Source organism: Chanodichthys erythropterus, chromosome 22 (genome assembly GCF_024489055.1).
Source record: "Chanodichthys erythropterus isolate Z2021 chromosome 22, ASM2448905v1, whole genome shotgun sequence".
In the NCBI taxonomy this organism is placed as follows: Eukaryota; Metazoa; Chordata; class Actinopteri; order Cypriniformes; family Xenocyprididae; genus Chanodichthys; species Chanodichthys erythropterus.
The window spans coordinates 21659849-21676849 of NC_090242.1; the positions used below are offsets into that span (position 1 = coordinate 21659849).

At 39.3% G+C, this 17001-nt stretch overlaps 1 protein-coding gene across 1 annotated transcript in view; it reads right to left on the reverse strand.

Annotated features, from left to right (window-relative positions):
• Positions 1-6815: 6815 nt before the first annotated feature.
• nectin3b (nectin cell adhesion molecule 3b) overlaps positions 6816-17001 on the reverse strand; it is a 47740-nt gene continuing 37554 nt past the window's right edge. Inside the window, exons 4-6 of the mRNA XM_067376285.1 lie at positions 16334-16451; positions 14670-14821; positions 6816-9426 (exon numbers count right to left, since the gene is read on the reverse strand). Of these exons, the coding sequence (XP_067232386.1) occupies positions 8714-9426; positions 14670-14821; positions 16334-16451 (983 nt within the window). The 3' untranslated portion in view covers positions 6816-8713. The remainder of the gene's footprint in view (positions 9427-14669; positions 14822-16333; positions 16452-17001) is intronic.

The following is a 17001-nucleotide window of genomic DNA, read 5'->3' on the forward strand; positions in this document are numbered from 1 at the left end:
CCTTCCACACTCTTCTATTACTAATTAGCACATATAGCATCCAGTCTAGCATGTCTCTATATTTATCTCTCCATAGATGTTTTCTGAAGGTTTAAGTTCAGTTGGGATTATATGTGGTTCAGTGTACGGGAACAATGGTCAGGGATGGTGACGGCGCTCAGAGGGGGCAGGAGAGAGGCGATCATTCTACCGTCTGGCGTGTAATACCACAGATGGGCCCCCCACAGAGAGTCACAAGACCTCTTTACAGTTCCGTTCAACAAGGGTTAAAGCTGTCTGTTTGCTGTACAACATTCACCTTGCATTATACAATAAAGCCACAGACAATTGGGTTTATTTACTCCAAATCCATATTTTCCGCCTGAAAAAGTACTTTTTAGCATACTTTTAAAAAGAATGATTATTACGAATATACTTTAAAATAATCTATGGTGCAAACTTTTTTTGGACTAAACTGCACGTTAAATGAAATTAAATGAAAATGTTTTATACTTTATTTGAAATACACTGTAAACCCTAACGCTCAAAGTAATTAATTGTCTTGAGTAGAACAAACTTAAATTAAACAAGTTCAGTCAAATTAAATTTTATGAGTATTTAGCACTTTTTTTCTTTCAAGTTCACAAAGCTGATATATTTTAAGTGAACTGAACGGTTTCATTGTTTTAGTTTTATAAACTTATTTCTTTTAATTTAGACAAACTTAAGTTTAACTGAAACTGGGCTTTCTATTTCCCAGCATTTTAATGGTTTTCTTAAGTGGGAGATTTAATAGTGATTAATGTTTTGTTATGAAAAAAGAATAGTTTCTGTTAATGTGGGTTTTTGGAGAGTTATCATCATGGTGACAAGTGGTGCAAGCAGCTTGGTTTAAGAGGAGGAATGTTAAATGCTTTATATTGCTAGCAAGTGCTATACCATGCTATTATTAACATGATAGCAAATTAGCAAGTTAGCATTTTGAGAATTAGCTTGTTATAGCTAGCTGAGTTTAGACTAATACAAATTTTCATACTGAGGTTACATGAAAATTTGAAGTTATTAGAGTACTCAAAAATGTCAAGTTAAGAACAATTAAAATGTATGATTAAAAAATAAAAATTTGCCAGTTCTGCTAACTTAAAAATTGAAGCAACTATAATTGCCTCAAATTTGGGTTTACAGTGTATAATTAATCAAGTTAGGAGTGTTTTTTTATTATTTTTATATATATATATATATATATATATAATTTCGTAATTATGAATTATGGTTAAAGCGTACTGCCGGATGCACTGACAAAAATGTATTTGAATCTAAAATATACTTTAATGTTAATTGAATTTGCACTTTTAGCTAATTTTACTCAAGAACTTTACATGTGTTTTAGCATGTTACTCAACACAAATAACTGTACTTCTTAAACAATGATTTTAAATGTTACTTAAAGTAAAATGTATTAATTATCACAAAGTGTACTTTTTAAAAACTATTTAAGTGTGTTAGGAAACAGTCATGAAAGTATAATCTCTTACACTTTTGTGGCCTTTTAATATTAGTTTTCATAAGGGTAATTGGATACTCTAGCAAATTATAAACAATTGTGTGTGTCAGTCAATACAACTGCACAACCTTTTTTGAGCTTTTTCTTGAGCCATTTCTCTCCATGATCCCCAACAAACATCTTCTGCAATCTGTTAGTCCCTCTTCAATATTTCCGCCCTGCTAAAGTGCTCTGACTATAATTCAGGTGCCTTTTTGGCAGCTCACTTTAACCCCACTGGACTTAAGATCTTTCACAGGTGAGCCCAGACTTGAACCGTATCCTTTGAAGGTGCTCTCATTCCTTCTAAGAGGTGTTTACCAAGCAGATTTAAGGTTTCTGGAGACTGATGGAGAAATTCATGGCTCAGAACAGAGGTGATGCAGAGCACAGGAGGATTAAATGAGTTCACACTCGCTTAGAGCCAGTTCAGGGGTGGCAGGCATCTTTAAACATGATTAAAGGGATCAGGTGTTTCTCTTAGGCTGACTGTTATAGGTCTCAGATTGTCGTATCAGACACAGACACCCCGTAACTCATTCAACGCTCTCGGCGTGTATTTGATAACAGGAGCTGGGTGGGGGAGAAGCACCACAATGCATTCTGGTAAATGTTACATGGGGAAAGCTGGTTCCCCCTGCTGCCTGACACCTGATAGCCATATTGGAGCGCAGGTAGGGAGTGTGTCTGTGTTGGACCGGAAAAGGTTTCAGTTGTGTGTTTGCGACCCATGAGTCTTAATTACTGTGAAACTGTGGGGCAATGGAAAGAACCACTGAAACGTCCTTGAAAGGGCAAATGTTTATGATGCAGCTGACCAAAAGGGCTCAATGACTGTTCAATATAACACGTCTCTCTTAATAGAGGACTCTAGACAAGACAATCCCACTGCTTAAGTAACATCACGAGGGTTGTTCTGGCGAATGAAAGGAGATAGGTAGGTCAAGTGTCAGAGGTCATCTTCTGTTGTGGTTGCCATTGTTTAAACTGCCAGATTTTTATGAAGGTGCTTTAGTGTGCACGACTATAGAGAAGAGCAGCTGATTCTGGGTGGTCTCTCAAATCAGTAAGTGTTTGACAAAGACCTCAAATGCTGTCTGAAGTGCCCACTGCAAGAACTAAAGAATATCTCCTATCAGCATCCCCCATCCCCTATTCTTTTGATTTATTTGTCTAGAGTTAACATGACATCTTGAGAACCAACAGGAGGCCAAATATCATCACTATATTTGGTTACATATTTGTACACCCCACCTAGTATATCTGTGACTGTGAAATAATAAAGTGCAGTAACACTTTCCAGGGTTCTAGTTCTGATAAATATGAGACTCTCTAAAATGGAGCACTGAACATTTAATAACAGCCTACCACTGAGGGAATGATTTCATGACCACTGTGATGTATTACTGGAAAAATATGCCATAAAAGATGGATATCTGAGAGGGAGAAGGAGTCACAAATGACAAATTTTCCAAAGGAAATATTGTCTCCGGAAGGGGGGGGGGGGGTTGGAGGAAGAAAATTACTTGGTCACAATGACAGATCACAGCCTTTTAAACAGACCATCTTTTATAGAAGGAATTTATATTGGCATATTTTACCTTCACATGTGCATTTTCATGGTCATCCCCCAGTTCTCCTTTTTAACCTTGGTCCGTCTTTGGCTCCTCCCTTCTTCCTGTCTCAAGCTCCCCCCATTTCTTAAAATCTCTCGCTATTTTTTCCGCAAGAATTGCCCTTTTATCCACTCTCTAACCCCTCTTTTTTCTCCATGATGGAGAGTGAGACGGGAGGCACAGGTATCCCTCAAGAGAACAAGCTCTCTGTCATGAGCCCGGGAAGAGTCTGTTGCCATGGGGACGGTGTCAATGGCGTGGAAGGGGGCTCTGGCAAACAAAACCATTCTACCGGGCTAATTGAACCAATCAGAAGCACTCATGGAGCAGGGAGGGGGGGGGGGGTGGTAATACTGCTCCTTAGAGAATCTATTCAAACAGTGCAGTGAGAGACAGTGACCTCCTCACCCGTGATAAGGTGAATACTCGTATAATGAATTACATTGTTATTTTTAGTGGGCTACCTCACTTTCCAAGGAATTGTACAGTAACCTGGACTTAAAATACCCGAGGGAACGAAAGTGTCTCTATTCTGTAAATTTCCTAAGGAATAAAGAGTATGTTTGTGTCATTTTCTATCACTAAGGTAAACAATTAGGGCAATGTTCAGAAGAACAGACTTTAGTGCTTACTTTAGTCCTGATGGCCTGTGATTGATGCAGGAAAAGCACCAACTTTGAACTAATCACTGAATTAAATTTCAGTGTCAAATTAAAAAGTCACAATATGTACATTTTTACCACTAGAAGTCGCTTATGCAAAAACAAAGGTGTAGCTTGATGATGCCTTGATTTTGTGGAATGATGGGAGGTGTTGTCTTCACGTCTACAGCCGGTGGAAAAGAATCGGGATGGTACTCGGGCAGAAATCATGTTCATGGATGATATTATTAACGATACTGTAGTATGAAGCAGCGCGGGGCCGAGTGCTGTGGGAGCTGAATGAGGCTGCTGGAGTGATTGGTAATGAGAGACGGACACGACACATGCCTCGAGAGCAGCTGAACTTTTATTTTGCCGCAGTCACCGCTTCGGTTTCTTCCGGTCATTCAAACATGGGGTAAAGCAGCGCTGTTTTATCATATAAGATACATTTGTGCGTTGAAAGTTGTTATAATGCTACTCTGTGTTCGCTCGGCAGCTGCTGTGAGGCACTTGTTGCACACTGCAATATTCTAGATTGATATTAGTCATGGTAAAACATGGTACTCGCTGTAAATCAGGATTTAAATAATAAGACTTATTGTGTTGAGCTATATAATAGTATATATAGTTTTCTGATGATGAATGCATCCATCCAAACAGTTGCTCACCTCTCTAATAAAACACATAATATATTAAAGCGTCTTTGGGGTTTCCATGGTTTCTACAAAATAAAACTGGAAATCGAGGGTAACATGGGTATGATGTCATTGATAGGCGACGTAAGGACATGGTCCGTGGTTAAAATTGCTTATTTCTCTGGATTTAAACATTCTTGGAAATATTTAAGATAATGTAAGTACACAAGTGGTTTTTAGATATTTTAATCCTAAAATCTTACATATTGTGCCTTTAACACTGTACTCTACCATTCAAAAGTGTGGGGGTCAGTGAGATTTATTTAAAGGTCCCGTTTTTCGTGGTTTTTTTAAGCTTTGATTGTGTTTATAGTGTGCAATATAACATGTGTTCATGTTTCGCGTGTAAAAAAAACACAGCGGTATACAGATAAGTAAATTATGTGAAAAATACTGTTTCCACTGTCATAAAAACGGGCTGATGACTTCCTTGTTCTATGAAGTCCCTCCTTCAGAAATACGTAACGAGTTCTGATTGTGCCAGCGGTTCCTGTGTTGAGATTCGACAGCAGCTTAGCTTACCAGTTGTGGTCCATAAACAACGCCTTCTCCAGACAAAGAGGGAACTGCTCCATCTTTCAAGAATAATCTTTGTGCGAATCCGGCATTAAACTGATTGAGATTGAGGAAGCTGTCCTCAGCAAAATGTGCTGCACATAGTTTTACATGTGGATTATAATTTTCGGGAACCGAGTTAAACATAAATTGTAACCATTGATCTCTAAGTACAGTGTCCATGGGAAGGCAAAACAAAGGTGATTGGACTGCGGGATGAAAATAACAACGTTTCGACGACATGGCGACAAACACACTCTACAAACGCAACTCTTGCTCTTCTCCATGGGAGCGCAACAAGACCACGCCCCCTTTTTGTGTATTCCTGTGGGCGGAGGTTAGTCAAAAAACTGTTTTAGTGACATCATTAAAGAAGGAAGTAGAGGGATGTAGTCCAAACTGGCCGTTCGATATAGGCGACTTCTGTTAAATAAAATATCTCGCTTGGCATTGAACTTTGAGCTTTAAAATTTTACAGATTTTATTTATACTCTAACAACAACATTACACACTAACTAAAGTTTGAAACATGGGATCACGAAGAACGGGACCTTTAATGTTTTTGAAGGAAGTCTCTCATGATCACCAAAGCTGCATTTATTTGATACGGTAAAACAGAAATATTGTGAAATATTATAATATAAAATAACCACTCTCTTAAAATATTCTTAAAACAATTTAAAATGTAATTTATTCCTGTGATGGCGAAGCTTAATTTTCAGCATCATTTCTCATTATAGTCTTCAGTGTCACATGATCTTTCAGAAATTATTCCAATTTGCTGATTTTGTGCTCAAGAAACATTTATCATCATCATCATCAATAATGTTGGAAACAGCTGTGCTGCTAAATATTTTTTTGGAAATCCTGAAATATTTTTCAGTATTCATTGATAAGTAGAAAGTTCAACGCGCACACACACTCATTGCATAGACTTCCACTGATTTTATATCAGGTTATATTCTACCACCTAGAAAATTCTACCATTTCTACCACACCTTATAAAAGTTATAAATCAAGGATAATTTGTACACACTTAAAACAACAGGTAATTACTTTGACACCTCAAATCTGTTTGCCCCATATTTGGGGTGCAGGGTGGTCTAAGGCATGAAAGTTTCAGAACCACTGCTTTACTATACCCATTTTAGCCCTGATCTCCACTGTCTTGGATTAAAGAGGCACATTTTATGTGCTGACTTCGGACATTGACTCATTGTGGAACTTTTGACAACTAATTACTTGCTTGTTCCACCACCAGCTGATTGGACAGGATGATAGACTCAGCTATAAAACAAAAACCACTCAAACACAATTTATTCCCACTGCTGTGCTTGATCTTCCCTTTGTCAACCAGCTTCCCCCCCCCCCCCCCATCTCCTCTCACACAGATCGACAGAACAGCAGTGCAAACACAAGAATCAACAAGTCTAATCCCCACACACTTTAAAGCTATCCTAGGTAAGCCTGAGAGGAAGTTCAGCCCCCATCCACAGGAAGCTTTTAGCCACAGGCTTTCCCACAAAATATGCATGAGGCTCAGAGCAAGAAGGGATATTCAGAGATGAAGTAGGTTAACCACAGCAAAGGAAAAGAGGGCGTGAGGAATACATCCCTGGAGGCCTCCAGGAGAGTAGAGGAGACCCCCACAGGGAACATTTCTGCAGCTGAAGCAACCAGTCACGCCCAAGACCTCAACAGTCACCCCTCCAACCAATATGAAATGGATCTGAGGCCAACTTATAAAACAAAGAAGCATGTCACAGAAAAAAAAGGTGCTTTATTTCAAAACAAATGTATCCCAAAGGTTGATTTTACAAAATAATGCTCAGTATCATCTATACATTGCAAATACATTTCTTCTTTGCTATTTTTTTTTTATTTTTATTATTACTGTATTATTATAATTTTTTGTACAGTAGATCTTTTGTAAAACAAAAAAAAGTGAAAAAGATGTACTGGAGAAGTGTACATGTGATCCTCTCATCACAATCGGTGTAATGGTGGGTTTTCTAGTGCATTCCACCGTTGAATCTCAGGCTTCCTATAAGAATGTTAAATTCAAACAAACAAAACAAGGTTCTCCCAACTGCCAGCATATATACATAACAACCTTGTTTACACTGAATTCTACACCTCTGCATTGCCCAAACCTGTACACATAGATATTTTGATTTACTTTATCATAACTCTTTGATGTGCACTGTAACTCAAGTGTCACATGTCATTTAATGCGAGCAAAACAATTAGTTATTGTCTGAAAATCTGCAAAAAGCAAATCATACAAATGGCACACAAAACAAAGGACAGTACAAAATGATGTTCTCAGGACCCATCCTGACCATTATACGCCTCAAAACTACTCACATACTTCTTCTGAAAATGAAGCTCACTCATTCGTAACTTCTGCATGCACATTATAATGCTTACAGGGCACGTCTTCAGTTTAAGGCACTACAATATTATCTCCAATATCTCAAAACCCAACTCATATGCATTTGCTAGCTTATCAAGATCCAGCCAACACTAAAAATGAATGACCAATCACGTGTGTTAGGCTATCGTCTTCTGCATTAAATTATGTGCATGAATGTGTGAAATCTGAGGCCAGAAATCTGAACACTACTGGACACACGATGAGCCGATTCATCAAAACACTGTCGGTTAACACTAGCTGACTGGATTTACATATTACAGACACATACACACAAATCACACAACAGATAGGCACAGGACTTGATTTGTGACGTAATGCACAGCCGCTGAATGCAGTCGGAGGTTGTTAACACTGGGCAGTGATGGTCTGACGAAGACAAGCCAGACAGCTACATTAATATTGGACAAGCTTTCATGTTGAACAATGGCAGCAGGTTTCGAAGTACAAGATACTGTCCAACCATCTCCTTTTGCAGACAGAGCTAATAGTGACGCCGTGGTATGCAAATAGAAGCTGAATTGATACAATTACAGCACCCCATTTCGGCAATCATCCTGTCTGGCTTTCTACCATTGGGCTTTATCAAATCCATTACGGTCCTCCCTGTCTAGCTCCTCCCTACAGCACTCCAACTCTGAATGCCAGAAGAGAGGAAATAAATGTTGCCATGGAAACCTCCAGGCTGTTGACAGGAGCTAATTTCTGCCTCCATCAGAGTGACAGCATTGAAAGTTGACGTGACTCATCTAAACTCGTCGCTCACATCGGCGCTGATCTGAAACACTTATCGACAGGTTATCTGAATACAAATTGCTTTTGTTTGAATGGCTTTTTTTTTTTTTTTTTGTAATGACTTTCTTTTAAATAAAATCACACAGTACACCTTACTGTGCAAAGAAAAGGAGACTGGCTATTGATTTGGCAAGACAACCCAACTTAAATCACCCCTGAAATCAACCTCGAACTGGCTTATTGGTGAAACATAAAGCAGATGTCTAGTTGCCTGACCGTCTTAAACAAAGACAAGAATTATACCCTCTTGGTCCCAAAACATCCTTTAAACCAGCTAGCTATGAACAGCTAACTAATGATTAGGCTAATGTACAAAACAAATTGGTAGGTGTAAACTACTAGAAAAGGTGCATTTCCTACTAATTTTCTTTACATAACTCTGTTCATCCTTGTCTCGTTTTGCAGTCTGAAGCATTTCAAGTGTCTATGTAGTCTCTTTCTGCTCTTCCTTCTCAGACATACCACTCCCTCCGGGAGATCATTGAGCCATCAGTGTGCGACACGTAGTCATTGTCGTAGCAGTTCTCTGGCATGTAGGGCGAGCCGTTGCTCATGACTTGGGGAGCGGCGTACCGGCGGGGCTCTGGCTGCAGCGAGCTCCTCTGGATGTGATGGGCTGGACTAAAGGTCTGCGGATGGCCAGGGTGATGGTTGTTGTGGTAGCTGTGCTCATGGTTGTGATAGTTATGGTGGTTGAGTTGACCGCCTGATTCCCTCAAAGCTCTGCTGCGACCGTTGGGTGATCGCTCTCGGTCGAAATCACCCCACTCTTCTCGATCCTTATCTGGGTAGATGGTGCCGTTATCCTGGTTGGATTTGAGCTTGGTGTCAGGGCTTCCTTTGCTGTAGACTTGCTGCAACTCATGGGGCTGGGGAGCTTTCTGCATGTCCGAGGGGCCGTGATACTGCTTCGTGTAGTAGTCGCCGCGGAACGTCCGCCGCTGACGCTGGTAATAAACTCCACCTAGAATGAGCAGCAACAGCAGGAAGAGGGCTCCGCCCACTGCTCCACCCACAATTGTGCCTAGGCTTCCCTCCGGCAGAGGCGCCAGGGTCGGAGAGGTGATGAGGGCTCGCTGTTTATTGCCAGGTGCGGTGGCAGAGATGTCGGCGGTTAGGAGGCGCACAGGGGTGGTGGGGGGCATGGTGGTGGTTGAGGGAGGATCTAATGGAGGGAAGGAAGGAAAGGCAAGAAGGAGGGGGATAGGAGGAAGGGATGGACAGACAAAGAAAAGTAGATAATGTCAATGCCAACTACATCAGTATATCATTAACAGTCATATGAATCTGCTTCCAAGATTGTAATATCGTAACATCTAGCATGACCAACAGGACTCTCTTCTGTTGCCATGGATGTGACAGTTCCAGGTTTTGGTGGATCTTATATTGAAAGGAAATGATAGCAAACCTCCCAACAGCTTTAAAACCTGAAACTGTTGTCCAAAGCAAAGACGACTAAAAAAAAACAAAACAAAAAACAAACATGGAAGAGAAAGAAGTGTTGAGATCTGCATGATAAGGGATTCATGGGGAGCTACATACTAACATCTCCAGCTAACAACGAAGTACAGTCATCCGCAACAATGAAACCTAATGAGCAAAATTTGTGTTAGCTGAGAGAGGGAGTATGGATGACCACATGGCTGAGTGATGAGAAAAAACAAAATGGAAGGAAGGGGTCAGGGAAAGGGTACTTGCTACTGGGGGAGGGGAGGGAACAGACATCGAGAATGCTCAAGGATTGGGCGGCTGCTACGCCTAACTGCTAACATGACTTGACTGGTGCAAGGATAGGAGATTGGGTTAACGCCATTACCATGCATTGATCGCTTGATTGTGTTAGGGAGCAGCGTGTAGCGTTTCATCGCATTCTGGGGCATGCATCTGTACTATGCAAGCAGCGTTCTCTGAGGCTGGGAGCTGAAAGTCAAACTATCCCATTACGGAGTGTCCTGTTCCCGATGCAATGAGAGCTATTTGGCCGGCTGTGAAGTGTGTGAATGCATTGAGTGCAGAACGTGCGAGGCGCAGGAGTCAGGGCTGCAAGCTCTTCAGGGTTACGCGGTTCAAATGCTCCAGCTAAAGTGGGGACTAATTTGCTTATCCTCACTGGAATGAATAATAAACGTAGCATACATAAAGCATTCCTGGACTGTATTGTTCCCGCAAGGTCAAAGGTAATTTGGATGCATCTGTGGGTCTGGTGAATGTATATGTATGTAGGAAAGAGCAGCTATATAGTTTGGGACTGAAATGTCCCATTCATTCTTTTGGAAACATTTTTGATACAAAAAATATCTTTGCACTCCCACAGTATTCCCAGTGCAAACATTTGTTGCATATATTAAACCACAGGGACAGTTTACCCAAAAATCAAAGTTGTCACCAAAGCCTCCTCTAACAAAGGACGGGGCCAGTGCAAATTAGAGGATGCGGGGACTGGTGCACCCTGGTTGTCATTATTTACCTACCCTTGTTCCAAACCCATATGTGGTTATTTGAGTGCAATAGAAAAAGAGAATTTTTGAAGAAAATTCACACAGCTCTTTTCCATAAGACAGTTCATAGAGACCACTCAAGAGTCAGTGAGTTAAACTGGAGGACTATATTAGTTCTCAAATTGCTCTTTTGAGTTTTTTAAATGAACTAGGTCTGAATGATTCAATCAAGAATCTGAATAACTTGTTCATGAACCAGGACCTCAACTCACTGACTCAATGATTCTGTAGTTCTCAAATAAACTGGGAACATGATAAATGGATAATGATTAACATTTTGGACAGTTCCTCACATAAAGCTATTGAATGGCTTCAAAATACTTTAAAAATATTGCACATCTCATACAAGACTACATTTATAGTGCATTTTTGGAGATTAACACCATGAACCGCAATTGTACAAAAAAGATCTGTGTGAACATTCGCAAAAATGTCTTTGATCCATAAAAGAAAGAAAGTCATACAAGCTTGCAACAACATGACAATGAGTAAATAATGAAAGAATTTTAATTTTTGTGTGAACTATCCCCTTAAAACACAAGGACATGGATAATGTCAATTTATTTTAATTTATTCAGTTTTGCCCAGCGAGTTAAAGAATAATTTGTTTCAATCAATAAACAGTAGGGCTTCTCGCCTCAGCACATCAATGTCCAGAAAGCGAGGAACAAGTCACAGAAAGGTCAGAAATCCCTCCCTCTTTCATGCTTCTCTTCTCTGTGAGTCGATAAAATCCAGATTTATCACAAATTATGTACAGTATGTGGTATCCCATGCCTGTCTGTAGACTGTACAGATCATTCAAACCTAAATGTAATTTGTCCGTTTGGAGCGAGTGTGTGGGTGTGTATCTGGGGGGGTGACTGGTGACCACACAGGTAGTGGCAGGGTGTTTAACATGCAGGACAGGTTCTGCCCACCCATACTCATGCACAAAGATCAGTGACTAACAGCAGACACACACACTTTCACACCCACAGTCACTATAAGCAAACAGTAGCAGAAGGCATTCTAGTAGGAACATCACGACTCAAACAACTGACGCAAAGGGACTCTTAGAAGATATAGGCAGACAAATTTGACATTAAATAACGACTCACAAACACCACACAGAAACACATAGCTTCATGCACGCAGATGCTGAATCTTTCTCAAGGGGAGAGCATAAATAAATGTAAAAAAAATAAATAAAGAAATAAAGAAAAGAAAATACATAATTAATGGCGGCTGAAAAGAGCTGGTGAATGTTTCATGAATCTAGGACATCTCTCAGTCAAGGTTGCTTCCGCTCTATTCTCCTCTTGTATAACTGCGTGACAGTCTCAGAGACATAAGTGTTCACAAGGGAGGGAGAAAGAGCAGGGGGTAGGGGGGAGAGTTCTGTGCATCTCTATCACAAAAATGTTCACACAAAAATGATGGGAGATAAACACCATGGAGTGTGACAGCAGATAGCAGTCTCAGAGGTCAATTAGATAACGACTCTTGAAACACATATCAAAACTTTTTTTTTTTAAGAGCCAAAGCTGAACTTAGGGCCAATGCCTTTCAAGCAAAAGCCTCACGCTCTGGAAAATGATTATGAGCTTGTGTGCTCATAATCTGGATCTTTGCAACTCTAAATGATTTGCGATAGGTGGGTTCAAAAGAAGAAAACATTATGAAACATCTGTGGGGCTTGAAGGAACAGTTCATCCAAAAATTTTATTTACTCAGCCTTTTGCTGTTGTTTGTAAAAAGAAAATCAAAACAACATACAGGTTTGAAACGAGGAAATAATGATAAAATTAATGTCTTCAGGTGAACCTTTCCTTTAAAGGGGTCATGAGAAATTTTGTTGAGAAAAGAAAAGTTGAGAAATCTTTTGATATACAAGAGGTCATCGTACTATAAGAATATCCTGCAAGTTTCAGAACTGAAAACATCCTTGTTAGTTCAATAAAAGCTTTTATAGACACCAGGCCCAGCGAACCACTCGTCCCGGAATGTCCCTATAGGTGAAACGCCGCCTCCGCAGAAGAAATCAACACCTAGTTCACCATTGCAACGTTAACCTTGCCCACTGGCGTGTTAGTGAGATGAGGAGGAGACTCAGGAGAGAAGAGCAATACAGGACTTAAAATGACATTACCTTTCAAAGGATCCTAATGCTAGGAATATGGTTATTTATTTACAACAATGTGAATGTCTCAGTTGCGCTTTACTTGTTATCGCGATTTCACTGTGTATTCTTTGGTAAATCAATCGCATTTTGGCGCAGGCGCAGGCTCTGGCTCAGACTTTTACGATATGAACTCGACAGTAATATAACAACATGTAAGTAACTGTGTTAATTCTAATGCCTGATCTGATATGTAATGACTCATGCACAGTCAGTAAATCAAACCAGTGACTAAACGGTCATCTTCGAGTTGTTTATCTTAGTAGATGAAAATAATCTGTTATTTAAATGGTGATTTAATTATATATAGAAAGCTATCAAACAACACTCCCTTTACAATTACTGGAGCTGTCAATCAAACAGCGTGAGTTTATCAGTGACCGAGTTATTTAACAAATCTCTTAGTTACATCATGTTGGCACTTAGTTATGATGGAAGCATTCGTGTGCAGAAATTGAGTTGCAATGACGAGATCACCGCTTTCATGCAACAACATGTTACAATGGTTATCACTGCAACCTTTCATGCCAAAATCTAAATATAATAACACAGATCTAAATGTAATGTAATCAACACTTTTCACTATTAGTTAACCTTGAGAGCTGTAATACTAAAAATGTGCTAAAAGTTTTTGAGAGTGTAATACTTAGCTATTTCATATGCAAAGATGTTAGCCAATCACAGCAGTGGGCGTTCTCACAGCAGACACGCCCCTTAAAACAGAGTGTTCAAATAAGAGGGCTCAGGGTAGGAAAGGGTTGGAAAAATCAGGGTTGGAAAAATGCCTTTTATTTATAAAGTATGACAATTTTTTAAAGGGATAGTTCACCTAAAAATGAAAATTTGATGTTTATCTGCTTACCCCCAGGGCATCCAAGATGTAGGTGACTCTGTTTCTTCAGTTGAACATAAATGATGATTTTTAACTCCAACCGTTGCCGTCTGTCAGTCTTATAATGCAAGTCAATGGTCACACAATCTATAAGAGTCAATAAACATGCACAGACAAATCCAAATTAAACCCTGCGGCTCGTGACGGCACATTGATGTCCTAAGACACGAAACGATCGGTTTGTGCGAGAAACCGAACAGTATTTATATCATTTTTTACCTCTAATACACCACTATGTCCACTGAAGTATAAGCGCGAGACATTACTGCCATTGTCAGAGCGCGATCAGACCTCATTAAGCGAGTGCTGAACGCAGTTGGACATAGTGGTGTATTAGAAGTAAAAAATGATATAAATACTGTTCGGTTTCTCGCACAAACCGATCGTTTTGTGTCTTAGGACATCAATGTGTCGTCACGAGCCGCAGAGTTTAATTTGGATTTGTCTGTGCATGTTTATTGACTCTTATAAATTGTGTGACCATTCACTCGCATTATTTGACTGACAGACGGCAACGGTTAGAGTGAAAAATCATCATTTGTGTTCTACTGAAACAAAGTCACCTACATCTTGGATGCCCTGGGGGTAAGCAGATAAACATAAAATTTTCTTGCACCCCAGGAAACATTATAAACATTATAAAACAATAAAACAACACAGTTCATGACCCCTTTAAGGAGACTAGAAATGGCATTTTAAGTGAGAAGTCACATTTGTTTTGTATTTATGCCAACATTTCAATAAATTTGATTGGTTAAGTTGTGTTGTTATATTTTACCGTTGTTTCTCCAGCTTCACATGGGAAAAACACTGGCAAACATTGGTAAGATGGGTGTTATTTTAAGTCTCTCACTCACCCTGAATGCGTATTCTAATGTCTCGACTGCGCAGTCCGATGTCGTTTGCCACCTCACACCTGTAAACGCCAGAGTCGTTCTTCTGTAGGGGCCGCATAAACACCAAAGAGTTATTCACCACCTCTGCTCCATCCGGCATCTCGCCATCCAACCTAAAACATACAAAACACATCAAATTGCTTCCAAATAGCTAGATCTTTAAGTCTAATTTAAGCTTTTTGTGAAATGAATGAGTCAGACAAGATAAGCAAACACAGTCAACAAGTACCCAGCATAAATGGGAACTCCGAGGAAGTCAATATATGAAAGATGATTTGTTAAACAAAAATCTTTATTTGTTCATAATTCCCATATGTCATTTCACAGATTTACTGTGCAAAATTTAATATTTTTCTTGAACATATTTATGTCTGCAGTGTGTACACAACCACCCTTATTGTGGTAAAAATATGTCCAATCCATTTGTTGTTTTTCCCATAAATCTGAAACAGCGTCTCAAAATAAGTAATTTAGGAATGTACTCCAATGTGACGACACAGGCCCCGTCCACGACTGGCTACGGAATGTGAGCTGTACACAGACCGCCATGTTTATCTCCTTGCCAGAGCATTTAACAGCAGCATTCAAGTAATGTATTCTTATTAAAACTACTAAAAAGTTTTTCAAACAAGGGCAGTGAGAGATTTTCTGTTTTCTTTCGTTGTTTGATTCATATTAACAGCATATACAGCAGTAGATATTGTATATTACGCTGCTGTTACTTCAATACAAAGATCTAATATATGCGATTTCTTTCCCTGCAGTTTACGTTTACAGACATAAATGACTGTGGTTATGTGAACTTTGTGAGTTTTTGACATAACCTTTTGTGTATTTGACAGTTTAAGCACAATAAGATGTGAAAGAGAACTTGGTTTAATACTCGCATATCAGAAGTCTAAACTGATATGACTTTAAAACACATGCAAATAAATAAACTTTCATGATGATGAAAAACTGCAATGTCATGCGAGTATGACCACGATAGAGATGATAATCAAAACCAAACAAATGTTTTGTTTTTGATGTTTTTGTCAGAGTATCAAAGGCACGAGCTGGATAGGGGACGGGGAGCAGCAGCTCTTTTGCATTTAAAGATACATGCATGAAAAAATGAGCAAAGATGAGAATTTATAACAAGGTACAACAATTGAGCTGAGGTATTTTGAGCTGAATCTTCACAGACACATTCTGGGGACACCTGAGATTTATTATATCTTGTAAAAAGGGGCATAATAGTTCCCCTTTAAATGACTTCATTATGGATATTTTCAACAAAAAATGAGTTGGATTGTCCAAAATTTTAACATGTATGACTGCTTGAGACAGATTAAATCACAATTAATTAATTTTTAAGCTCTCATGATTGACTTTCAATCATTCAATTGAGCAAACAATACTGACATTAATGGATTTGTGGCAGAGAACTGATTTACTTTGAATGTGTACATTGTTTGGGCATCCAACTAGTTGCATTGAAATCTGAGTTTGAAAGCAACTATTGGTGATGTAAATCATAGAGATCATCTACTGACTGAGATGAGTTCAGGAAACAGACATTAACACTCTTGGACCCATTCCAGACATGGTGCACTGTGGCTATTGTGAGTGTTGTGCTTACACACCTGATCCATCTGAAGTGCTGGGCAGGCGGGTTGGCCTTGGCTCGACACTTCAGTTGTACATTCTCCCTGCCCACATACCAGTCGCCGTCATAGCCCAGCACCAGGATGTCTGGAGCAACTGCGCACACACACAAAGCACAAAGGGATCATTCAGAGTAGTGCAAGAAAGTTAAGGTAAGGCTATCCCTTGTTAAAGACACTATGAATTGACATAACGAGTGCAGTTCTCTGATCCTGTGTCAATGCATCTCCCATTGAAACAGTAAGATTTGGCAGAACATATCAAAGGTCCCTTTTTTTAAATACCCAATAGGCTTTAGTTACATCACAGCCATAAATCATGATTTGCTACCTGCTACTGTAGGTGTTATGCATCGGGGGCGGGGTATTCTCATACTAGAAAGAATATGAAAGTGCATATACATATATATATATATATACACACATACATACATACATAATATATATATATATAATATATATATATACACACAGACATACATATATAAGATATATATATATAATATATATATATATATGCACACACACACACACACACACACACACTAAAACAACATAATTCACAATTAGGACTGACAAGAAATGTACAAGACCACTTACAAAGACAATGGACACTGTATTGATTTGTGCCTTTAGAAAAACTCTTT